The sequence below is a fragment of the Pygocentrus nattereri genome, chromosome 3, assembly GCF_015220715.1.
Source record: "Pygocentrus nattereri isolate fPygNat1 chromosome 3, fPygNat1.pri, whole genome shotgun sequence".
NCBI classification, from domain to species: Eukaryota; Metazoa; Chordata; class Actinopteri; order Characiformes; family Serrasalmidae; genus Pygocentrus; species Pygocentrus nattereri.
In genome coordinates this window covers 32,090,911-32,117,981 of record NC_051213.1, presented here as the reverse complement: position 1 = coordinate 32,117,981, position 27,071 = coordinate 32,090,911, and the positions used below count along the sequence as shown (strand labels likewise).

At 38.4% G+C, this 27,071-nt stretch overlaps 1 protein-coding gene across 3 annotated transcripts in view; it reads left to right on the top strand.

Annotated features, from left to right (window-relative positions):
- cep162 (centrosomal protein 162) overlaps nt 1-26,659 on the top strand; it is a 54,999-nt gene extending 28,340 nt beyond the window's left edge. For all 3 annotated transcript variants that reach the window (XM_017706878.2, XM_017706877.2, XM_037537366.1), the window contains 12 exons: nt 2,444-2,581; nt 3,646-3,758; nt 7,208-7,313; nt 7,394-7,520; nt 7,612-7,775; nt 12,790-12,894; nt 13,298-13,543; nt 19,247-19,902; nt 21,617-21,758; nt 23,369-23,467; nt 24,051-24,185; nt 25,194-26,659. In XM_017706878.2, the coding sequence (XP_017562367.1) occupies nt 2,444-2,581; nt 3,646-3,758; nt 7,208-7,313; nt 7,394-7,520; nt 7,612-7,775; nt 12,790-12,894; nt 13,298-13,543; nt 19,247-19,902; nt 21,617-21,758; nt 23,369-23,467; nt 24,051-24,185; nt 25,194-25,415 (2,253 nt within the window). In that variant the 3' untranslated portion in view covers nt 25,416-26,659. The remainder of the gene's footprint in view (nt 1-2,443; nt 2,582-3,645; nt 3,759-7,207; nt 7,314-7,393; nt 7,521-7,611; nt 7,776-12,789; nt 12,895-13,297; nt 13,544-19,246; nt 19,903-21,616; nt 21,759-23,368; nt 23,468-24,050; nt 24,186-25,193) is intronic.
- Nucleotides 26,660-27,071: the final 412 nt, after the last annotated feature.

Genomic DNA, 27,071 nt, shown 5'->3' with positions numbered 1-27,071 from the left:
CCTACAAGCACTAGAACCATCAGTGAATAGCAATGTTTTTTTGTTTTTTTATGTTTTGTTTAGTTTTTTTTTTTTAATTAACAAATTATTTACTGATATTTTGCAAAGACTTGCTTGATTTGAAGAGTTTTTGCTTAAATAAAGTGACTATATATAATGATGGCATTAATAGGGATAGGTTTTTTTTTCCTCAATACACAGTTTTCTTGAACAAAGTTTTCTTGAACATAATTTTTTTTTCTTGAATATTCTCGTCAGTGATGTTATCAGAGCGCTTCTGTATATTTTTGATTATTTGTTCATATTTGATTTAGCTAGTGCTTTAGTCAGTGGAGAGGCTTTGAGTTGAAAATTGATTCTGTGTATAGTTTTTCTGTTTCATACTGCAATAACATCTGCCACTGCTGTTACACTTTCTAAAACCTTTTTAAAATTCATTACCATTTTAACACATAAACGCAAGGGCACTTTCCATGCATATGTCAGCCCCCTTTGAGATTGTCCTTTGAGATTGTTTTGACCGAAGTGTAACTGGTGTCATGGTCTGTGTCAACTCCATTAACCAATATGCACATGAAAGGCCAAAAGTCTGATCTGCACATCAGGTTATTGTTGACATTTCTGATCAGTGTTCTAAGAATTGGTTGTGCCGTCACAGAGCGATTTCAGCATATTTAGACACAAAATGAAACACATTGACCATAGATACCCTATTGAAGCGTTTAAAATGTTTTTATTACATAGATGTTTGCGCACAATAAAATTAATTACTCATCGTTATGCATATTTTCATTTAATGTATTCATATGACAAATTTCAATAACAGATTGAGAAAACAGCAAGATTCATTTGGATTACATGCTGGAATCATGTTTAAAGTAGTTCTGCCACCCTGTTCAGAGAATGCCACCCCCCCCCCAAAAAAAAAAAGAAAGCTGAGTAGTCTTTAATATGTTAGATTATAAAGAAAGATTTTTGCATACAAATCAAACATTTTGTTTAACAAATCTTGGACCTGTGAATGGTTTTAAAGTCTTTTTCTTGTGCAATATTAGAGTGAGAAGCAGTCATTGAAATGTCTTGCTTTATAGGGCAAACATAAGTGCTGAAGGTAATAGTAGTTATATTTAGTGAAAAAAGGGAAAAGAAAGGACCATAAGGCGCTGAGTGTCAGACAAGAAGGGTGACTGAGTGAACCTGTATTAACGTTATGCACTTTAAATGTGTTTTTTTATTTTTTTATTTTATTCTCTATTCAATTTATGCTGTTCTTGTAGGGGTTATTTTGTCTCAGTGGTGTTCACCTACTGTGTTTCTATGTATGTAAGTATGAGTGAGCTCATATCCCTTGTCTCTCAAAGTGAGCCATAAAATTGAGCGACTGGAGCTTTGAAATGAAGCATCATAAAGTCTTCAGTGATTCTGTTCATTTAGAGCTCAAGGTTTCTCATACGCAGTCCTATGTAACAGCCCAAATTGTGCTATTTTCTGCAGTTATTTGTCTGGTCACAGAGCTTAGATAAGATCTTTTTTCCTTTGAGATGGCACCAATCTGAAACCAGGTATAATATCAGGCCATAATAAGCAGAAAATAGTAAATTGGACATCAGAAGAATAATATAAATCCAATCCTGTGACAAATCTGTCCCGAAATAGCATGCACTCACAGTGTGTGTTGTGATGTTTACTGTGTATTTTTTCTGTTGGGTAGTGGAGAGTAGTGAGTAATTTGAGCCTGCTTTTAGATGCTTATCTTGAGTGACGTGCTTCAGTAAAAAGCTGCCCAATGATACCGGAATCAGATCAGTATTGGCAGCTTTAAAAATATGTACCCATTTTTACCATTACTTCAAACCTACTGTATATTTGAAAACATGGATGATGCTGGGCGGCTGTATTGCTGACATTGGCATCGGCCCACAATTCCCATTTTGATGCATCCCAACTTTTAAAGCTCTTTAGCTTTTAAAGAAGAAATATCGGATTACTCTTGGTGTTGGCATCACGTCAGAAAATAAGTGGTAATATGAAATCTCTTCTCCTGAAATTATTCATCTGTAGAATCTTTCTCAACTCTTATTGGGTTAATATGTCAAGCTTCATGTTTACTGGTCATGTGACTGCTAATTGTGAATTAAATGAATTAGTTTTGGCTTTATGTAGGAAGGGGTTTGGTATTCTGTGCATGAATGTTGTTTTCAGATGTATTGGAAACTGCCCTGTGATTTGCTTTCCAAGCATGTTTTTATTACTGTGCAAATACATATATCAGTAGAGAAACTTCTCAGTTCAGGCACGTTTATGCTTCTCTATGAAAGTGTTTTTCTTCCATTAAAATGAATTGCAATTATGGGATGTTTTTGGGTTGTTTACAAACAGAGGTGACTGTGAGGCTGCGTTATTATTGAAGCACGATATGCCCTAAAGAATGCTCCATTTTCAGTTGTGCAGCGTAGAAGAAGCCAGTAAGAACCAGCGATGGAGTTTTGGCAAGGCTTCAGACCCAGTAACAGAGGAGAAACTCAGACTGATTGAGAAAGAGATGAAGGAACAGGAAACACTGATTCAGGGCTATCAGCTGGTAGGTGTGTTTCCCTGTTTTGCTCTCTGCACCAGGATAAAACGCATACAAATTAAAATACAGTATGTACAGTGTGTGTGGGTGGATTTGTTTTCTGTCTTTGCTCTTAGCCTAAGGATCAAACGCATCCTTTTAATATATCCTTGCACTGCTGACCTGTAGCTTTAAAATAATCTAAGCAGCTTTAAGTACAAAAAAATATTTGAGGTTTTACCTTCTTAACTTTTTTCTTCGGTTAAACATGCGCTCATTCCAAATTGATTTCTGCAAAAAAAATTGTTCATTATTTGATTTCCAGAAAACAAATTGGCCCTGGAGCGTGTTTACCTCTGTGTTACATCACTTTTCCTTTTAACAGTACTAAATTACTAAATAATCAGTTTAGGAGCTAAAGATACCAATGACAGCTCTTGCCATTCTTAATGCTGTTGCTGCTTTTAATGCAGTGTCACCTGAGGACTTGAATGTCACAGGTGTTAAGTATTGGTTATTGGCCTTGCTCTTTACGCACAGATTTCACTGGATACCCTGCATCTTTTGATGATGTCATAGACTATACAGGGTGATATAACTGTATCTACCTGTTTAAGATGCGTTTTGAACATTTCACAAAGTTCCTAGTCATAAATTACCCCTGTCCCAACTTATTTGGATTGTGTGGCAAAGTAGATTTACACAAGGCTGCTTCTGTTTTTTATTTGCATTTCACTGCCCCATATTTTTATTTTGAAATAATAATAATAATAATTGTGAGAACGGTTTAATACAGTTTAACAGTTGGAATGTGACTGAAGATGCACGGTGTATGCTATTTGTGATAGCTTCTCATTTATTTTAGCCTTCCCGTCAATCGTTTCTTTTCTCTCAACTGAATTCTTACTGTCAGCAGTGTAAATCAGTCCTTTGTGCATTTTCGTTTAAATAAAAAATTTGTTTAGTCCAAATTGGGTTTGCGGATATCTTTACATTGTGTGGTGAATGATTATTTTATTGCTTGATTCATTGATGTGGTCTTTACAGTTCTTTGTAAAGTTTACAGTATTTTAATGTTTTTGACTTTGTAGGAGAATGAGAAATTGTGCATGCAGGTGAAGACCCTCCAGGCGCAAAGTAAACAACATGAAGAGGCCATGTTCACAGAGAACCAGCGGCTGCTCTCTGAATTAGCCTTCACGAAGTGAGTGTTTAAGATAACTCTTTTATTAAGGCTCTCCTCACACTATGGGCCATTTGGGTCTGTAGTTTGTGGTACAGACACCTTGTAGTGTGACAAACACATCTGTATTTCTAATTATACAGGGACAGGCAAAAGTCACAGGACACCTTTTATTTTATTTTTATGCTGTCACAAGCTGAAGGTGGTGTTAGTTGAGTATTTTCTCAGCATTGTTTGAGATGACCCCAGAGGTAAAAGTCAATAATAAAAATAAAAATAAAACCTGTCCTGTGACTTTTGACTCACCCTGTATTTGTGTATGTGTTGTGTGACACATCTGCCTACGTTATGTATTGTACAGAAGCTTTTTAGTGGTATGAATAACAGAGTGATGATGCACATTCAGTGTTCGCTTTGATCGTGAGAAACAAAGTTATGGTCTAAGCATATTACATAACTGAGCTTGCCTCTCCAAAGAATTGTCAAGTCAATCGAGTGTACATTTTAAAGTAAACATCGTACTCTATTCACCCCTTGACATGCGTTCTGTTTGTTGGTATGTTCATTTGTTGTCATAGCAATATCACTTATGCTCTTCTTACAACATCTCCAACATCTGATATTGCTAGAGGTGACGATTCAAGACTGGGTCTTGAAGAACCAGTGTTTCTGTACAAGTCAGATTAACTAGTAAATTACCCCATGTAAAGTCAACCAGCCAAGGTACATTTGATATCATCTTTAGTTTTGCACTAGAGCAGGGGTGTTCATGTAAAATTCGTTAAAGTCCAGTAAGAGAAAATTTCCTCAAGCAAAGGTTTGGAACATCATGTCTAATCTGCATCATGATTCAGTACCGTATACTGTATATTTTGTTAGCCAAGTAGTTATATAAACATCTTATACAGCCAGCAGCTGAATGTCAAATCAAATAAAGTACAGTTCAGTAATATTTCAACAACATTTATTGTCAGTTTTCTCTTTTTAGATCACACCATGTGAAATAATTTTCCCTCTGGCTCACTTTCTTCTCCAACTGCTGTCTCACCTCATCCCTCCCCTGTGTGTGCATCACTCACTAGAGTCTCAGTGCTCTTCGTAATGCACAGAGATTGGCTGTGTAGTGTCTTGTGTGATATTTACAACGCATACGATTGGTCTGAGTTTCCTGGGCTGCTACAGTGGTACTGTGAAGGCTAGAGAAGTTACAGATTAAAATTGGACTTCCCTGTTGAAATTAAAGAATTCTCCATAGTTTATTTCTTATAGGTCCAGGTCCACATAGGACATCATCCAGATCCGGACTCAGACTGCAGTCTGCCTGTTAGTGACCTTTGTACTAGAGTTATGAGGCTAATGTACCCAACAAGTAATATAAGGTTATACCCCACCAACAAATATTGTGCAAACTATATCACTAAACTGGACACAGCACAACTAACTGTTATCTGTAAAAACAGAAATTCATTGCATAATTTAAAACACTATTAGCTAGGCATACCACATTCTCTTTTGATACTGATAACTGACCCTTAAGTATCATCCAATACCAAGTACTGATACCAACTCTAACCTAATTTTAAAGTCTTGATATTTTTACACTTCCACCTTTTAAATACACTATTGCCAAAAGTATTCGCTTGTCTGCCTTCACACATACATGAACTTGAGTGATATCTCATTCTTAAGCCATTGGATTTAATATGATGTCAGCCCACCCTTTGCAGCTATAACTTTTTCCACAAGGTTTTGGAGTGCGTTTATGGGAATTTTTGACCATTCTTGCAGAAGAAGACACTGATGTTGGACGAGAAGGTCCGACTCGCAGTCTCCATTGTAGTTCGTCCAAAAGGTGCTCTATCGGGTTGAGGTCAGGACTCTGTGCACCAAACTTGCTCATCCATGTGTTTACGGACCTTGCTTTGTGCACTGGTGTGCAGTCATGTTGGAACAGGGAGGTGCCATCCCCAAACTGTTCCCATAAAGTTGGGAGCATGAAATTGTCCAAAATGCTGAAGCATTGAGTTCCTTTCACTGGAACTAAAGGGCCGAGCCCAACTCCTGAGAAACAACCCCACACCATAATCCCCCCTCCACCAAACTTTACACTTGGCACAATGCAGTCAGACAAGTACTGTTCTCCTGGCAACCACCAAACCCAGACTCGTCCATCGGTTTGCCAGACGGAGAAGCGTGATTTGTCACTTCAGTGAACACATCTCCACTTCTCTAGAGTTCAGGGATGGCACTTTACACCACTGCATTCAACGCTTTGCATTGCGCTTGGTGATGTAATGCTTGGATGCAGCTGCTCGACCATCGAAACCCATTTCATGAAGCTCTCTATACACTGTTAATCTGAAGACCACTTGAAGTTTGGAGGTCTGAGGCGATTAACTGCAGAAAGTTGGTGACCTCTGCGCACTATGTGCCTCAGCATCCTCTGACCCCGCTCTGTCATTTTACATGGCCGACCACTTTGTGGCTGAGTTGCTGTCATTCCCAACCGCTTCCACTTTGTTATAATACCACTGACAGTTGATTTGTAGAATATTTCATGACTGGACTTGTTGCACAGGTGGCGTCCGATCACAGTACCACGCTGGAGTTCACTGAGCTCCTGAGAGCGACCCATTCTTTCACTAATGTTTGTAGAAGCAGTCTGCAGGCCTAGGGGCTTCGTTTTATACACCTGTGGCCATAAAAGTGACAAACACCTGAATTCAGTGATTTGGATGGGTGAGTGAATACTTTTGGCAATATAGTATATTTTATTTAAAACATTTTAGATGCTTGAGAGAACTTGTTTACTAGGTTCTATATGTACTATACACAGTTACGTTTACTATTATGTATTTAGTAATAGGAACCATATTTAACAACTGAAGAGAGTCTAAACTAAGGCTAAAGGCTATCATTGCCCCAAGAATGTTGGACATCATTTACCTATATCTTCATAAATTTTCTTAAACTGAAGATTTTTTTAAACTTAAGATGTTTTGTGTTCAAGAATCCACTGCGCCCGAATCAGTCAGCATACCATCACTTAGTCAAGCTCAGTATCTACAATCCACTTCCAAGTAAAAAAAAACTGCCCAATCCTTTTTTGCCAAGAACAGTATTCATGACAAAGACAAGTAAATAGTAAGAAATAAATAAAGAAAAGCAAACTAGTTCATGTTCTTACAAGTGTGAGCTCCATGCTGTTAAGCTGGCCTCTTCAGTTGCCATGGTTGTTGGTCCACGCATACATGGCAGCCTCCTCTGCAGGGAAGAGCTGAGGATACATTTGTTGTTTGTACCTTGGAGGACTAAAAGTTACCCCGACAGTACCTTTTTTTGTGAGAATGTACGAGCTTGCCTGCATTTAATAGACAGAGCTGCTATGAACTGCAAATATTAACCACCCCACCATTAGCTTGATGCTCACAAACCATTGCTTTAACATCCAACACTAAACTGTCTTTTAGGGAACAGTTAAATAGGAACAGTAAGCAGAAGACAGTGGGGAGTGTAGCTGCTTCAGACCAAGGATATGGTGTTACCGAGCTTATGGCTCAAGTGCATGCTGCACAGGTAAGCTGCTCAAATTCAGTTCTTGTTTCATTTGAAGAAATGGCTGTTTTTGTTTTTGATATCATTGTGTATGTATGTAGAGGAGGGAACTACAACTGCAGGAGGAAATCCACAAGCTCAAGCAAGAGAAGCAAGCCCTACAGGTGGATCTGCATGTGATAAAAAAAGAGAGAGACCTGGCAAAAACACAAGTCATGTACGCTTCAGGTAGGACAAGCTCATGGAGTTTTGAAAAGCTGGTCTCCACTTCGTCAAGTGAGTGCTGCTTTGACAGTTAGGCCATGGCTGTCTTTTTCAGGTGATAAGGGCTTTGAGCTGAAGCTTCTGGAGGAGAGGCATAAGGAGGAGGTTTCTGTGCTGAAAAAGAGGCTGCAGTGGTATGCTGAGAATCAGCAGCTGCTGGACAAAGATGCGGCCAGATTGAGAGTAGCTAATGCAGAGACACAGAGACTAACTGAGCAGGTAAGATGGCCCACAGCACTCACAGTTGCATTAACACACCGTGAGCCTGACATAAAAACTAACATTTTTTAGAAATAAACTGCCTTGCCACCATTGATGACTAACTGAGGGTGATTTATTTCAGAGGAACATACTGTAGCCCACATGCTGTAAAAATTTTACTTTATTTATTTTTTTTTATATATGGCAGTTTTGCCATATTGAAAGGACAGATTTTAATGATTTAAAAATCTTTTGTCATTACCTTGTAGTTCCTTTATCTCTTATGTTTATTGAAAAGCAATTTACATCAGTTCAATTTACATCAGTTCAACCTAAAAATGTTTCATGTAGTAACAAGCAGTTGCACTAGTTTTGTTCAACTCATAAAGTTACTTTGATTAAAAGAATCCTTTCTATTTAGGTTGAATAAAACTAGTTGATATACTTGTTACCACATGAAGTGTGTGTGTGTGTGTGTGTGTGTGTGTGTGTGTGTGTGTGTGTGTGTGTGTGTGTGTGTGTGTGTGTGTCAGATTACACAGTTTGTATCATAGATATACTATTATTGTGGCTGGAAAAAACATGTTTTGTGTGATAACACAAAAAGCATCTTGGTAATTTACACTCATTTTTAAAGGGTGCACAGTAATGATCTAGCTCACATGCTTAAGTGCAGGAACTTTTTTGCATTTTTGTTTTATTTTGCATTGCCACAAAGGGGCAGCAGCTTCATTCCTTTAAATTAGAATAAATAAAAAAAAAACACTCTATAGCAAATACAGGGTAATCTTTGTTTTCCTCAGGCAGTGGGTTGCTAAATTCTGATCTTGCTGGTTTGATGTTTGTGTGTAGGAGGCATGATAATCTTTTAAATGGCCATCTCACATTTTGCCCCTTCCTGGGGAGCTAAAGTCCACCCTCGCTGCTGCTTCAAAGGCTGCCTTGAAATTCTGCAGTTATTCTGCCATCAAGAACAACTGCTAAGAAAGAAAATGCGTGACTTTGAAATGTCTTTTCTCCTAGTGTCACTGTTTCAAAGATGTTGTTTTTACAGCTACTTAACTGAGCAACAAGACTTTTTATCTTGAACTGTAGCTTTCACTGAGCTCACCAGTGTCAACATTTATAATGCACGTTTTTAGTAACATTCACTCGAGCTATTGTCCAAATATCTTTTGAAGTATTTTTTTTCTCCCCCCCCCATTGTTAACAGAGTGAATACTAACTTACTGTGTTGTACTACTGAAATTCCTACCACGTTTTTTTTCTCCTTAAAATAGCTGGTACTACACTAATATTTGCATATAAACGCAAACACACAGACTCACGCATTGTAAGCGCAGTCTTTCAAGGGTCGTGGTCTTTTTTCTTCAATGTTTTATTGATTATTGTTCTAATAAATACAGCTATGCCTCCTGTAAAGCTTAAGTAACAACACTTCTTTTAAAAAGATTTTTTTTAATGACATTTATCACAATTTAATATTAACTATTACATCATCTTTACCTCTGTATGCTACCATGTCTACTACCTGCTGAATTGTGTATAGATAAAGATTGATCGTAATGTGCAAATGTCATAGAAAGTCATAGACCCCCTGGTCAAAAATGACCTTTTAAATACAAAATACCTTTTTGCCTTCCATTCTTTCCAGGTGGCTGTTTTCTATTCTTTCGTTCTTTGTAGGGAGATTTTTCCACACCTACAAAGTTCAGTCTTAGAAGTTGGTTGCATTTTCTACTTCTCATAATCCAAATAATCCCAATCACAAATTTAATCTCAAACGCATAAAAGCACACGTCTCAGAAGTCCAGGTTTGGTATTTTATTCCAAATGTTCTACATTTTTGTCTGTTTTCTTTTATTAGTAACGGCTTCTTAACAGCTGCACATCCTTTCAGGCTCAGTGTTGACCTGTGGATTTTTTTTGGATATAAAGCAAGAGTGGAGCTTGATTTTTCTCCTCTCTCTCTCTAAAGCTTCTGAAAGCTTCAAGTGCTGTTTGTCTGATTGACAGTTTTTGTAGTATAGCACATACATGGTTGTTAAGAGTTCCATTTTTTTTTCTATATCAAAAAATTAGAAATTAAGAAAACTTTTGAAAATCCTGTTTGCTTTGAGTTTGCCCTTCATTCTCCAAGTGGGTTATGTTATATCTAATCTCTTATGAAATTTCTGGGAAATTATGTACTTATTAGCCTTTTTGCAAAGAATAAACAAATAGTTGGTGACTTTTGCACAGTACTGTAGCTTTCGGTCAACTGCTTTGTGATGACTCTCAATAAAATTTGTATTTACCTTTGTGGTTTAGTTCTTATTGCAGGAATTATGCACATATAACTAGTTAGATTAAACTATATATTTATTTTGATGTGGTTGTAATCTTTGGTTAACACTCAGTGAATTTAATTGGAAAGATGTCTACAAACTAGTTTATCTAATTTGTTTTCCTAACAAACACATACTGGCATAAAACATGGAGAAATACTCTTATGTAATGATTAATTAATTTCTGAGGGAAACACAGTACTTGCTTTGATGCAGTGAGTGGGGTAGCTCTGGCATTCCTTAAGCAAGTTTTTCAATGGCCTCCCACGATTGAAGCGTCTGAATATTCTTTACACCATATTCTTTTAAGTGGCGAGCTCTCAAGATGGCCATTCTGCTGTGCTTTATGAGCAGTGTACAGATTTAAGATAGATCTCCGATCCCCATGTTACGCCTACATGCTGACTAGTCTGAATCTGAGTGCGAAAGCATCATTAAATATATTACATAATGTTTTGGATTTTTTTTTTCCCAGTCTTTTCTGTATGTTGTATTAGCAGCCTCAATATCTAGGCATTTAAATGTTCTGTACAGAAAGCAACTCCGCAGTGGAATTTGGAGAAATGGTAGTTTGGTTTAAAGTCTGTCATTCTCTGATATGGAGATTACTTGCAGTGCAAGTGCAGCCTTTTCATTTGTGTGTTTGGTTGCACAAGCACTAAAATTCTGCAGCGAGGTTGAAAGTAAAATAATGTGAAGTAGGGCTTGGCAACAGGGTATTGTGACAGACAGACTCAACTTTGTCATTGCTCAGTACAAGTACAAGGCAACAAAATGTGGTTAGTATCTATCAGAAGTGCAAATAGTAGCAATAGTGCAAAACAGACAGTGCAAATGTGCAGTAATAGGCATAAATATAAAATGTATGAAATATATAACTATATCGACAAAATATACACAATTACAATTACAAAAAAATACAATTACATATCTATGAAAGAGAGGACTAATTTAATTTTCTACTGATAGAATTGCATTAAATATTATGTACTTGTAATTTTCTGTTCTCTTTTACTGTTAAAACAGTGGATTTTTACTGGCCTTAAGGTTTTTGCAGTATTGTTGTATAAGTTTCCCCATGGCTTCCAGAGGTTTCACAGAGTGCAACACACACTCTGAGCTCCAAGGAAAACTCTCCTTTTCACCTTTTCAGTACAGATTAAATGTCTCAATGGTTCAAATGAGTTGAAAATGATAAATACAGTTTTCTTGTTTTTTTTTTTGTTTTTTTTGACATTTACACATTTTTAACATTTATTTATGCTCATGCTTATTGATATGATTTTTGCAGCTTATTCATCGGGAGCACATGCAGGAGTCTGAGCTTTTTCCAGCATGCACAATGATCAATCATTGAAGATTTTTTTTTTAAACAAGAAAATGTGGTGTTAATTATTTTTCCATATGATCTAGACCTAGAGCCAAATCCATACTTCTCTGCAGAACAACTGTTAGCTAATGCTTGTCAATAAATAGCAAGAGAATACAGTAAGCTTGTTTTAATGGTGCAGGAAAACAACATTAAAAAAAACTATGCATATACATTAACCAACATGCATAGTATGCTGAGTATAAAGTCATGTTTTAAAAGACAAAAACAAATAAGTTCAAGATTTATTACACGTTGTACATATGAATTTGGCAAACCTCTTATTATGGTCCATAATAAAAATAAACAAAAAACATATAGACGGTTAAACCTATATCCCAAAATAAAATGAACTGAACAGTGAAGATTAATTTATAAGCTTTCTTTGCTATATGAATTGTGGCTCTTACCTTCTGGAAACAAACATCCCTTTGGTGGGAGTAGTTTTGCCTTCTCAGAATCAGCACTTAAAGCAACATAGGCTAAAAAACACAGTGAGAAATAATTCTTGATATTATATTTAATTTGATGGGAAAACTGAGTTAGACTCACAGGCATAAACTTCTGAAAACAAAGTATTCCCAAACAGGAGATGAATGCAAAAGGGCAATTTTGCTTGTTCCAGCTCAAGATTGTGCTCTGCTTGTCATTTCACACAGCTTGGCTAGTCAACCATTCAAGACAATCTAACAAAACCAGTGGTGTAGTGTTTTATTTTTACCCCATACGGAGCTGAAAATTGTTTCTCTCTCTCTCTCTGTTTATTGTTCCGTTCCTAGTTTGTTGCACGTTATATTGTTTTAGTGCCTTGTGTGCTCATAGTACATGCTTAACAGTGAACAGGAAGCGGGCCTAATCTTGCATTATAAGACTAGAAAATGGTGAATTCAATAAAGAAAATAATCTGGTGTACAATATACAAACCTGGCAACAAGCTCCTCTTAGTAGTGGAGAGACCCAGAATAACGAATAAATGACCAATAATTAGCATCATTTTGCTCTGTATACATGACCTCAAAGATATAGTAAGTGAATTTAAACTATAACCGTTACCCAGCTGTATCAAATGCGCAGCGGTTTTTCAGCCACTTTAAATCAAACCTGAATTCTGTTGCTGATTTGATTTTTGTGCTGTGCCATTTCTGAGCTGCTCTTGTTGCATCTCACAAACTCCTCAGATTTTCTCAGTAACACATGCCTACTGTCATTAGAACTCACAATGATGTTTTGAGCAATACGTTTTCACTCTGGCCAAATGGTGTTTGTTACTGTGATTGTGATAACATTCATGTTGTTGAGTCATTGTAGTGCATGCCTAATGTATGTCTTTCCGTAGGTGGAGAAGCTTAAGATGGAGGTAGCCAAGCGAACCAACCAGCAGCGTAAGAAGGCTCAGGAGAGGGCTGGAGAGGCCAGGAGGATTCAGGACCTTCAGCGGCAGGTTAGAAACAAGCTGCGGAGAATCACACTGTGTACTCTGGCCTTCTGACCTGAGAGAGGCAGCTGTCTCATTTTGCAGCTTACTCATTCAGAGCACATCACTCCTTTCTGTTCACTCTCCTCAGTCAGTGTTTCAAAAATTGATCCACATGCCATTTGTCCTGCTCAAACGATTCTGTGCTGTCCTTACTGAGTGCCTACCTTTTGTGGATTGGTACAAGGCACATGTTCAGTATATACAGTGCAGTGCATTGGCACCCATTTTGGTGCATTGTGTGTTCCAACTTTCCAAACCCCCATAAAAACTGCAAATACATATTGTGGAAACATTTTTAGATATCATGATTTAACCGTGATGCCAGCCCCTAATTCAGAGTGCTCATATCTTAAAATCTGTCTTTCAGGTAAAAGAGATGGAGGACATACTTCGCCGTAGGCATCCGAACTCCTTGCCAGCTCTGATCTACGCTGCAGCAGCTGCAGGTGGAGAGGAAGGACGAAGCAGTTGTCAACACACAGCTCCTCAGCCCTCGCAGACAACAGCCCTGCTGGAGAGACGCATCCACAGACTGGAAGCTGAGCTTGAGGGCCGCGATGAGGAAGCCAAGCGCTCCCTCAGAGCCATGGAGCAGCAGTTCCAAAGAATCAAGGTATATGAGAAAATGTGTAGAGTGTCTATGTTTATTGCATGTGACAGCTGAAATCTTAGCCGAATTTGGTAGTAAAAATACAGACTGCTAAGTTTTGCAGTAAATTAAAAGCTAAGTAGAGTTAATTATCTTGTATTTAAGTCTATCCAAAATAGAAAAGAACATTGTGAATCAGAAATCTAATTACCGAGCAAGGAACGTCATCTCTGCATGCATGTACCCCAAAATAGCACTGCCATGAATAATCTTGCTAGATGAGCTTCTCTTGGTCCCATAATATGTTAATAAATCACATGTCGTTTTCTATGGATTTTTTATTTTAATTTTTTTTCTTCAAACTTTGAAAAACCACAAGACAATGTCTGGATGTGTCATCTGAAAAACATGCATGTGAGGCTGAGAAACTGGTGGAAAGTGAGTGACATGCAAACTAACTATGCCATTTGTTTTACCCACACTGGGTTTAATACTGCATAAGGCAGATTTAACCAAAACACAAGTGAAGTGTGTTTGGACATTTTACAAAATATTCTTTAATATTTGATATTTTTAATAATATTTATTTTTTAAATTGCAGTTTAAGAAGTGAATCATTCAGAAAATACTTTAATTTTACTCTCTAACCCTGGATATTTTAGCCTGTTTAGTGTGCTATGTTACTTAGCTAGTTTTTTTTTAAAGGTAAGTTTCTAACCCCTCAGTTTGTTACATCAAGCACAGCATGCTACATCAAACATTCAAAGACCAATGATTTTAACTCAGAAGAGAAATTATTTCACAATTTGTGAAATCTGTCTGGATTTGATGCAGATTTGCTCAGAGTAAGCCTCCTTTAAGCTACAAAATGTCAAAGATTCATTTTAAAATGTTCAAGTGTTTCACCATGCTCTCTATTCTTGGAAAAGTGGAGGGCCACGTCATTTGCTTGACATGTATTCTGTGTGTAGTAAATGGAAACTTGTCTTAAATTATTTAATTATTAAATGATGTACTTGATTATAGAGTTACATGAAGTATGAAGTAACATAAGCTGAAATAATGAACAATAATGAACCAAATTTTTATCACTATTTTTTAGCCAATAGACTACAGTATGTTTCAAGGTGGATGAAATCAAACCGCTCATACAGTCCATGGCTGGATCTGGAACAAACACTCTGTGGGAAATTGAAAATATCTGACTTACCTCTCATTAGCTCCAGCATTAAACATTTCAATTGCTTTAAAAGCCTTACAATAAGCACCACCCTGATAGCCTGGTGGGAATTCTTAAAGATGGCTAAGTCTTCACTAATCCCTTGTAAATTAACACCCATTTGGAACAATCCCGATATATGTCGGAAAAAGACAGTACTGAATTTTTCAGAATGGCAAGAAAAAGGAATAAATAATTTAGAACATGCTATTCATGATGGGACCTTTATTTCATTTGAAGATCTTATTTTAAAATATGAAATTAGCAGTAGCAAATTTCTGGAATATCACCAATTGAGGTCCATCATACAGGCAAGATTTAATCTAAGTAATCTAAATCTAGAAATCCCTGTGTGGATAACAGACTTTCTAAACCTCTATACCCCTAAACTGTTATCAAAAATATACAAATTATTATTAAAAATTAATGATTCAATATCCCTTCCAATTACAAAATGGGAGAGAGATCTTTCCATCATCCCGGATGAAAATTTCTGGACACAGATATGTCTAAATACTTTTAAAATGACTAAAAATCCAAATTTACAACTTATACAATACAAAACTCTCCATAGAATACATTATACAGGGCACAGAATGTTCCAAATGGGCCTCAGAGAAACAAATATATGCACTAACTGCACAGGTAATTATATTGAAAATTGGGTGTCTGATGGCTCTTGGACTGGAGATGGGGGCTGATGCTCTGCGGTTTCTGTGTGCGGGCCCTGTTGTTGGGCCTGGATGTGTGCGCTCACGGTCTTGGGGTGGGGACCTGGGGACCCGTGGGGGTGGGTGATGGCCCCGTCCGGGGGGCTGGCCTCCTCTGTGTGGGCCGGGGTGCGGGGTCTGGGGCCTTGGCGCTTGGGGTCGCCCGTCCCCCGTTTGGGCTCCTCCCTGCGCTGGAAGGGTCTGTGCCCCCCTGGGCGCACTGCCGGGTGGTGGGGGGTCTGGGGCGCGCCGGGGTGTCTGTCTGGCATTCCAGGATTCTGGATGCCTCCCGGGAGGAGGGGTGGGGCACTCAAGTAGGGGGACAACCACATAGGGCTGGTTGGTTCTGGACCCAGGACCACTGTGTTTGCGTATATATGGGTGTGTGTGAAGTTTGTGCGGGTGAGTGTGTTTGTGTTGGTATGTATGTGTGTGTGTTTGTATTGTAATTGTGAGTATGTGTATTGTAATCGTGAGTATGTGTATGTGTGATAATTGTTGTCTCTTGTGTGCGTGTGGGTGTGTATGTTTTGTGCTGTGTCAGCTGTGTGGGCGGGCGCCGGCCTGGAGCGCGGTGGTGTCCTGGGGTCGTGGCCGCTTTGGGCCCAGGGCCGGCCTTCCCTGCGCCGCGGCCGGGTGTAGGAAACCGGGGTGCCTAGTGAGCTAGCGCCAGCTGGCTCTCTTCCTCCGAGGGGTAGTTCTCTGCCTCTCGGTCTTTCTTATCCTGACCCTTCCCCTCCTCCCACTCAGTCAAACATCACACTACACATGGGGGTTCTGGGGGAGGGGGGCCCATGCTACAGTGAGTAGGGCCACCTACCTGGCTCTGCTCGCTGTGATGCGTGATGTCCCACTCCTCCCCTTTTTTCCCCCCTTACAATGACACATTTCATGACACAGTACAGTACACACAGGGCTTTGGGGGGCAGGTGTCACTCAGTGGATGGTGGGTGGCGCTGCTGATGTGACCTCACTTATCTGCTCACTGCTACCTGCCCCTCAATTTTATTTACACATTAGACATTGAGGGCCTTGGGGGGCAGTGTGGCAGTGTGCTGTTATTCAGTACTACATTGCCTCTGTCCCTCCAATTTTAATTGCACTGTAGCTCACACACATTCTTTTCATTTCACACACCTATTGAGTGTGTGTGTTTGGGCGGGTCCTCTCACACCGGTTTGGTGCACCCTGCCTGGTGGGGAGACCGGCCGGTCATTCGGGGCCGGGGTGGCTGCCTCCCTGGGTTACCGCTGACCCGTGCTGGTGTCCGCCCGCCGATACTGTGAGTCCATGTATGTTCCGTGTGTATGCATGAGTGGGTGACTGGTGTGTGCGAGTGTGGGTGTGGGTATGTGTGGGTGCATGTGAACATGTGTGTGTGGACAGCTGGGCCTGGGTCTATGACTTGCTGAGCCTGGACATCTGTGGTACATGGTGGTGGGCAGGAGTTACCCCTCCCCACCGCTCCCCGCTGCTTGACGACTCCCCCCCCCCCCCCCCCCTCAGGTCTCCTGAGTTCCTAATGGGCTGTGGATGGTCCGGGTCCCCCGGGTCCTTCCCTATCTGTCTCTGGACCACGGGGGCATGGTTGCGGCTTCTTGCCCTCATTGCTGAGCACATTCCATGACACATGACACGTGAACGCATATACACACATATACACATTGCTGCAAACAGTAGAATTGTGTGTGGTGGGTGGGTGTATATGTATAGAGGCATATGTATAGATATGTAAACATGTGTATGTATGTAGCAGCAAATAGTAGAATTATGTCTGGGTGTATATATGTATATGTATATGTGAATATGTATATGTATGTATATCTGTATAATTGTTTTTTTCCCCCTCCCTTTTTTTTTTTTTTTTAACTTACTTATTTATCTATTTATTTTTATTTAGTTGTCTGTTTATTTACTTATTTTATTTGTTTTTTCTTTTTTTAAATTTTTTTTTATTTTTTTTATTATTATTATTTTTTCTATTTATTTATTTACTTACTTAATTATCATTATTATGATTTATTATTATTATTTTTTTTTTCTCTCTCCTCCCTTCTTCTCTTTCTTTCCTGTCCTCTTTTTTATTGCCTGTCAGGCCTGGCCAAACAAATAAAATAAAAACTTTAACAAGAATAGGCTTTAGTAACCTATAGAGCTTTTTCTTGTGAAAACAAATATGTTTGGTACATCAGTACATTCGGATTACCATTCCGATTGCAAAAATGGCCAGACATGACAGGTTAAAAAAAAAAAAGAAAAAAAAAAGAAATAATGAACAGTATACAGGGATGACTGCTGATAAGTCATAGGCTTTCTAGTCCTGCTGTGATGACGCCACATAGCCATGATGTCAGAGAAACTCTTACTAATACTAGTTTAATTTCATACTAAATGCATATGGTCACTTACATGTTTTTTTTTCTTCTCAGCTGTTCATGATTCAAACCTCTGTGATTCTTTACAGAAGGTTGTTGCCATAGAAACAAAGCCACATAAAGGCACACAATATTTCCTGAATGTGTCCCAAATTCCAGTCCTACATATGGCCAAACCTGTTTAACATATATATTTTCACTGTATAAATATATTGTCAGTGTCATGTTTCATTTTCAAAAATTAAATCAAAACAACCTAAACAATACAAGCATATGGTGTTTTCCATATGATAAATAGAGAATCCGTGTTATCCATGCCATCATAGCATCTCTTTTTTTCTTGGAAGGGCTTGTTTCAAGACTCTTAAGTGGACAGAACTAAAGACCAGAAGGTTTTGTAGTCATTTGTATGCTAGGTACAGTGGACAACCTTGTGTTTTTGTGAATACAAAACAGAAAAGAACTTTGTGAATAATAAATTTAATAACGGAAGCAAGAACCTCCATCTCTCCATGTCTTTACCCCAGAATAGCACTACCATGAGTAATCATGTTAGACGCACTTCTCAGGGTCCCACTGTATACTAAGACATGCGCAAATCACATCTTTTTTTTTTTTTCTCAGAATTTGAAAAACTGGAGGAAAATGTCTATCCCATTTGTGGTTTTATAGATGAAAGATGCTTACTGTTTACTGCTTTATGTGTGTGTGTGTGTGCATGTATGCATCATTACTCCTTTATTCTCCATTTTTGCCATTTTTATATGAAAAAAATGTTAATAATTAGTAGAGATAAATATACAGTAGATTTTTGGACACCATGAGAGTCATCTGAAGAAAACCTTACCTCAAACATCTTCCAAAAAAAAAAAGTCAGTGTCTGAAACATGCAAAACAGTGTATTGATGAGACAGATATTTTAGGGGAAAGAATGGTGAAGTAAAAATGGAACTCACTCATCACAGTCATCAAAGGAATGTTTGGGGGGGGGCAGCATTTGATGAAAAGAACACCTTGTCAACAGCTAAGTATGGGGCTAGATCTATTATACTGAGGAGTTATGTGGCAGCCAATATAGCACGGGTAGATAGAAGAATGGGTTTTACTAAAATTAGCAATTTCTGGGAGGGAATTTGACAGTCAAGAGACTCAAACTGAAAAGAGGCTGACTTTTTTTTCCAGGTTTATCTATTTTTAAAATCTGTTTTTCAAGTTAGACAAATATGCATATTTTTAAGTAAAATAGAAATAGAAAGCAGCAGTGTTATAAGTTTGTAGATTCAGGTTTGTTTTCTTTTTCTGCAGTAATGTATTAATTCTTTTGCTTTATGGTCATTGATTTGTAGCTGCAGGTGTTGTCAGACTGATTTACATGAATCATAGACAGTTGCACAAACCCAAAACTGCATGTCTGTCTCTGTAGCTCCAGTATGAGCAGCAGATCTCAGAGCTGGAGCAGCGGTTAGCTGAGCGAAGTCAGGAGCATCAGGGCGATTTGTCTCAAGACTCGGGCACCCAGGCTGAGCCACTGCAGGAGGAGCTGAGGAAGCTGAGGGAGGCCCATCAGTGCCAAGTGAACGCTTTGAGGGCTGAAGTGGCCTCTCTGCAGGAACAAGTAAGCCAAGCACTTCCTTCAGCAGAGGTGGAGAAGCCATCCCGCAGCCCATCACGACACCAGCGGCAGGCAGAGGCAGCGCAGTCAGCTCGAATAGAGCGCCTAACCCAAGAGCTTTCTACCAAGAGCCGCACCATTCAGGAGCTGCACCGTACCGTGGAGCGTCTGCAGAGAGAAAGGAGGACCATGCTCTCTGCTCCAAGGGTCGAGGGGTCCAGCACTAAGCCCAAGCAACACCACTCAGACCCAGCCAAAGATCCATTTTCTGTTCCCGCTGAGACTTTCCCACCAACCCAGGATGAGAAATACTATCAGCCCAAGGCTTTTTCAGGGTCACACATTACTGAGGTGCAGCAGGATAATGACCGGTTGAGACTCAGACAGGAGCAGCTGGAGCTGCAGTGGGAGCAGGAGAGAATCGCACTTCAGGCAGCTGCTACACAAGCACGCAATGAACTCCACAAGTGCGTGATTATGGCCCATCTTTTACCTGGTGCTACTTTTTCACAGTGCTGTGAAAAAGTATTTGACCCCTTCCTGATTTCTTATTTTTAATTTTTATTGCATGTGTCACAGTTAATGCTTTTAGGTTTTTAGGGGACAAAACACATTTTTTAATTATTATTTCATTTTTTTTATTCCTCTAAAACCAAGAGAAAAAAGTAAATGTTTCATCTGATGTTTTATCCACTCTTCATTAATGACACAATTTTAAATTGTTAGATTGTTGTGTTAATTTGATATGTAGGGAAGTGATCAACTCAAAAAAAAAAAAAAAACGAATGTCACACAACAGTCCCACTTTACAACTTGCATAATCAGACTAACAATAATTATTGCTTACCAATCCAAACTGTGCTCTGAATGAACTCGCATGCTTGCAATGAAGAAACCATTGTGTATCCAACAAGAAGGGAAGCTTTATGCTTATTTTGTATAGTGATGGTAAACATGGCAGCACACAAAGTTCTCCAGTGCTGAATTTGATAAAAAGATATAATGTTCGTCAACAGCCAACTGTTGCCAACGATCTGCCAACTAAAGTAACCTTTTTTTTTTTTTCTTCAGTTCATTAACAGGCAAACTTATCCAATATGCAGATCACCTGTTTGAAAAAAGCAACATTAGCCAAGAAACAGATCATGCATAATTAATTGAAAAATGAGATTCAGATGTCTGATATTCAGACTTGAATGCAGGCAGTCCTGTTGAAAGTAAACCTTTGTCATATTTAAGCTTAACATCAGAGTTATGTAGTCCCGGAGAGAAGTGTGTTAGGCCGTGGTCATAAGCAATTTCAAAAGAGGTTAAGAAAAAAAATTGTTGAAATATATTCATCTGGAATGTCCTATTCAACCACAGTGAAAGCCATTATCCACAAATTGAAAACATTGGTGAATTTTCCCTGGAATGGCAAGCCTGCCAATATTACCAAGGGCACAGAGCCAGATCATCCAAAAAGTAACCAAAGGTTCATCCGTAATACTGCAGGACTGCCTAACCTCAGCTAAAGTCAGTGTTCATTACTCCACAGTAGGAACTGGACTAAGCAAAACTGTCAACCATAAAGAAGCAGTAATGTAGGAAACATTTCTAACCAACAGAAGCGTCAGTGCTTCCCTCACATTTCCGAAAAATAGCACCTGGATAATTGCTAAGCCTTTTAGGAATTCTTTTCTATCTGCCATGAAGCAACTTCTGTATTTCAGAGTAGGAACATCATAGCAACATTCAAACAGTGGAGGTGGTAGTGGATGTGGGATGTTTTTCTGCCTCAGGACTGGAACAACTTGCTGTTATTCAACGAACCATGAATTCTGTTCTTTATCAGAGAATTCTTAAGTAGACTGTCTGTTCATTTGTCCATGAACAAGAGTGTCTGTTCATGGACAGATGAACTTACAAAGTGCATAGCTTTAATTCATAGAAAATATACACGATTTGAATCACAATCACAGTACTAGGCAGCAAACTTAGAGTAGCTAGGTATAAAATTTAAATAATTTTCCCCAAATGTTTCAGCCCTAATCATCAGGCAGTGTGCATATATACATTTCTTGTTACAGTTTTCAGATCATTTCACATTATTTATGTGAGGACAGATTATAATTTCTGATGATTTATTTACAAGACAGCAGTTGACTTGCTGTTTTTGTTGCTGTGCTGTGATCTTTCTAGGGATCAGGAGCACAGCATGGAGCAACTTGCCGTACTCAAAGCTGAGCACCAGAGGGAGATGGAACATCTTGTGGCTCGCCATGCCCTCGAGCACTCCTCCTCCAAAGTGACTGAACTCACAAATCAGTTAAAGACCCAAGAGGTTAGTGTCTGTATTTATGTTCTGTTTATGCTCAGTTTGTTGTTTAACACCCCAGAGAAATAGATATACTTCTTATGGTGTTATAACCAAACGTATTAGAAAGGTGTGATGGTGGGGGGGGGGGTGTTTTTTGTTGTTTAGTTTGTTTTTTGGAGCACCAAAGTCTTTGCTACAGTTTAATGGCTCAAGATGCCCCCAAGGCTTTCACCTCTATAGTAAGTGGAGCTGACAAAATGGACAATGAGCGTAAAAACAAGGAGGTGGTCGTAATGTTAGGCCTGATCTATGTATATCATTACTTACACCTCACAGTGATTTGTGCAACCAGAGTTAGCCAGTTAGGTAACTACAGCTGTTGCTTGCAAGGAAATATTATTTATTCATCTATTCATGTATTTACCTGCCATTGCATTTAGAAACCTATTGCATTTTTCCTCAGTAAGGTTCACATTAAAGTTATGTTTTGTATTAGGGTTGTATGATAAGAATAAATGCGATGTTCGATAAAGCCGATGGATATCACAATGAAGTTGACAGTATGAGAAGTGATAAATTATTATTAAAATAGTATGTCTCTGACTATCTAATGGACCTCTCTCCTAAACAAATAGCACAATACAAAATTACGAAAGCACCTTTCAGTATTGAGCAAAATAAAAAGAAACAAAATACTGACCGCTACAGCCACTACATCAGACCTGCAGTGCACAGAAAAGCTGAGAAGCAGCATCACCTCAACAGCTTTATCTAAGAAGGCACACAAAAACATTTTTGTTTCATTTTTGTTTAGTAATGATTTTTTTTTAAATAACTTGTAGTTCAGTGGAGTAGTTTTTGAGCTGTGTTGTGTGTGTTGTGCAGTCTTAATGCCATTGCTTGGGTATGAAAGTGTGCCACCCCCTAATACTGACCTGATTATGGTTCATGATACATTATGAAAAGTACCTATTTCATTCGACAGGGATAAACAAACATCCTCCGTTAAAACTTCTGACTTCTGTCACTAAATATTATTACAGTTTCCATTCTATGCAGAAAGCTTGCTTTCAGTTTTTCAAAGAAACCTACAGGGATACACAGTTAGTTGTAGAAGTTAGTTGCAGTTTCTGCTTCTTGCCATCCAAATACTTCCAAACACCTTGATTGATGTTGAGGTCTGGACTCAGGGATGGTCAGTCACTGCACTCTTCTGAGAGCGCCAGCAGCTTCTTAGTTTAATTTGTTTTTGTTAAAGTTTTATTATTATTGTTGTTATTATTTGTGTTTCCTTTTCTTAGTAACGACGTGTTGAAAGGATGGACAGAAACATCTTTGGATTTTTTTCAGATCTAAAGCAAAAATGGAGCTTTTTCTTATTTTTCAAAGAAGAAAGATTTAAGTACTGTTTATCTGATGATGACAGTTTTGGTGATCTGCCAGGTCTTGCACAGTTGTTAGGAGTCCAGTTGTCTCACTTTTAATAATTTTTTTATTATTTTATAAATTTTTATTATTTGATGCTCTTTTTTTTTGTTTGTTTGTTTGTTTGTTTGCTTGCTTTTTTTTACTGAAAATTAAATAAACATTATGCTTATATAGTGATTAATTTTAAGTACCTGTGTCTGTTACAGATTATGGTGCTGCATTTGCGTGAGCAGGTGAAGGAACTGCAAAGCACTAAAGACTCTCTTGCTGTGTCTAAAATCAGAGAGGAGACTTTGCAGAACCAGGTATCTATTTTTACTGCTCTGCTGTGTTTTGGGAACCTGTGCAAGTGAGTAGGATTCTACCATATTCTTGCTGTCACACATCATGGCTTTAGGGCATTACATTCACAGTCGAATGCACTCAGTAATGTGTTACCATAGAAAGTTGACACTGATTTCTTTTTGGAGCCAATGGCTCATTACTCAGGTTTTGATGGACTACTCTTTTATGCATATTGTGGCTTTTTGTAAAAGGTCAAAACGGGTCAACATTAAGTCCCCAGGCAAAGATAAGCCATCTGCAGATTATACAATTTTAATGGTTATTTTACTAAATTACTGTTGTAAACTGTTTAATCATGGAACACTGAGCACAGTAGTCTGTTATGCTATGCTATAAACATGAGCAGCTGAAGAGGAAAGGGCACAGTTTGTGGGTTGTAACAATTCCTAGTATATAATCAAGCATGAACTGTTAAAAATAAAGACTGTTAATTAGACAAAAATAATTTCTTGTTTTTTAAAGTTCTTTAAGTTTTGATAAATTAGGTGCTTTGATTTTTTTTCAACTACCGTCATCTCCTCTTTGTATTTTGGTGTGTGCTAGCTGGCAAAGCTTCTGGAGGAGCTTAAGCAGGCAAAAGAGGCCCACAGTCCTGAGCTGAGACACTTTGCCAGCCTTGAGCACAAAATCCACTCCATGGAGCGTCGATACAATCAGCGTGAGCAAGAACTGCAGCAGGTGTGTGCATCATACAGTACCATTCAAAACTTTGAAGTGACTGTTTTAAGTAATATTATTTTGTTGCACATATATATACAGTGATTTTGATATGACTCAGTTGTGAGCAGGTAGGAGCTTTTCTTTTTTCTACCTGCTCATAACTGCTTGTGTTGTTGACAGTGGCGTCTCTCAGGCAATGTAAAGAACCAAAACAAGTATTGCACATGAGCAGCTGACCTATATGTATTGATAACTCTGATGGGTATTTTGGCAGATCTTGATGTCACCTGGGCCAAAAATGTAGTCCCACCCAATTCAAATTGAACAAAATTAAGCAGAAAACTATAGAAAATTTTTAGAAATCTCTGAACAGCATTCTTTCTCTGCCAGTTCAAACACCACATCACATAATAGGGGAGAATAGAGAAAAATTAGTAGACAAGAGAATTTTAAAACAATGTTTGAAGCGTTTTTGAACACTCCATTTATAATCAGTTTTTCAGTCTACACTGGTTGTAATAAAAGCACATTTTACATCTGTTAAATTGCAGGCATACTTTTCTTGCATGTGAGTAAATATAAACTCCAGAGAGATCCAGTTAAATCACTCCTTCCTATAATATTCTAAACTCTTTTTAAAATAATTTAAAAACTCTATTTGAAAAAAAAATTTTTTTTAAATTTGATTATCTTCCCGCGACCCCGAGGGAGAAGCAGCTTAGAAAGTGTGCGTGTGTGTGTTTGAGATTATCTTATTTGTGTGAGAACCACAAGAAAAGTTTTCTAGAGCTCACGTTCCCACCTGAAGTTACATGCCAGTACTTATTCAGAGGTAAATGTAGTATCTAAGAGCATTTCTGATTGAATTTATTTTAGGCTACACCTTTTGTGACCTAAGTTTCTGAACATTAGAGAAATAACAACAACATAAACTAATACATGACTATTCAAATAACTTCTGCCAGTCCTAATATTCACACTGTTCACTATCCAAGCACAATGTTCCTACTGTTTTTCACGTTTCAGATGATCACTCAGACACGCTCAGTGGTGGAGCAGGAACAGCAGGCTGAGGTGGCTCGCTGGAAGAAGTTAGCTCAGGGAAAGGGCAGTGAACTGGAGGCCTTCAGACTAGAGCTGGACTCTATACTGGACGTGCTTCGAGAGCTGCAGAGACAGGGTGTGGTCATCCCTGCCTCACAACACGCCTCTCCTCTTGGCATTGTATTTCGGCCTCTCCGATCCTGACTTAATTTCTCCATTAACCAGCCATTACACTCAGGTATGTTTAGGACAATGTTTGGACCGCAGCTCCTGTATCTGGGAATTAGCCACCTAGTTTTTGTGCTTTGGACAAATACTGGACCACTCTATGCTAAATTAAGCTCAAGGTTGATTTATTATTGAATAAACTGTTTACAATGGTTAAGCTGAAGTAAATAGCATGCCTGAGATTCTGTTAGAATTTTTCTTGTTACTATGTGTGTGGACAGGGTGTTTTGGCAGCTCTCACTTTGACAGATGTAGTGACTAAGTGTTAAGCTCTTAGTTTGCCGAGTGCCAGCTAGAAAGGTCTAGAAAAGCGTAAAAGCAGATAAAATGCAGTGGCACATGGTGATTAGTGATGTCATCTAATGTTTGCAGACAGTTTATATAAAACCTTCAAGCAAATTGACACAACTGAAGTGGAATGAAACTCTTACATGTAGCTTCTTTACCTATACATGTAGCTTCTTGACTTTGACCAGTGCACATAGGGTTCTCAGTTGTTGTGCCTTTTTCTGTATAAAGGAAACCTGAAAGTGGCTGTTAAATCCACTTCACTAGTTCTACAGAAAACCCAGGGAACCTTCACAGAAAACCTCATCACTCAGGTATCACTAGATTAAAATGTGAACCTCTGCTGGCCGTACTTAAAGGGCTACGGAGAGATACACAAGCAAAGAGACTGATGACTGATTTCAGGTTAAATTTCCCAGAGCAGGTCAAGGCACATGCTGTTCTCTGCTCTCTTATGAAAGTTTAATTTAATTTCCATCTTACATGTAATAAATCGCGCTGGATTGCAGATGTGGGCACACCGTTAACATTTAAGGTCATTTCCCAGTAATGTCAATTGCACATGTACTACAAAACAAGTAATTTAATTTATTTTTCAAAGTAGATTTTTTTCATTATGTGTATTGTGCTGTCTTAAATATTTATTGACATTAAAGTGAAAATATAACTTGTGAAAAGTCTTATTAAACATCTATCTGTAGTAGTGCGTTTAAAAACCCCTGTACTCGAAATGTGTTGTTTAAATGTTTAACTCTTTCGTAGTTTATGATTGAGGATTGTAACCTGCAGTGTTGCCAGATTTAGCATCTTTTCATACCTTTTTTTTTTTTTTTTTTAAAAAGCGGATTTAACCCCAACCAGATGTAAAAGGCACACTAGTGAATGTGACACTAGGCTGAATGCAAATACAATACAATGATGTCACCAATGTACTAATTCGCACATGGTGTCATTTAACGACATTCAGCAACTTTTCAAGCAGGCTTTGTTAACTTTCCATTAAAAGTAGTTGGCAACTCTGGATATTTGTATCACATGTGCAGTGTTTACCCTTCTCCATTGAAAACACAGGCTTTCTCAGTACTTACAGAAAAGAACGATTAGATTGGACGTCATGAACAAGCTTGAACTTATTCTTTGTAATATGCTAAAATGTGCTATTAACCTAAATTGTTCTGTGGTGTGCTGGGTTAAGCTATTAGCCTGCTGTGCTAGCACCAGCATAATCAGCTGCACTGTGCTACAGTTGTTCAATTTATGGTTTAGCATTTATTGGGTGATTAGGTTCCTGGGCATACCAGTAATACATCAAAATATTTAACAATTTATTATTCAGCATAAAGT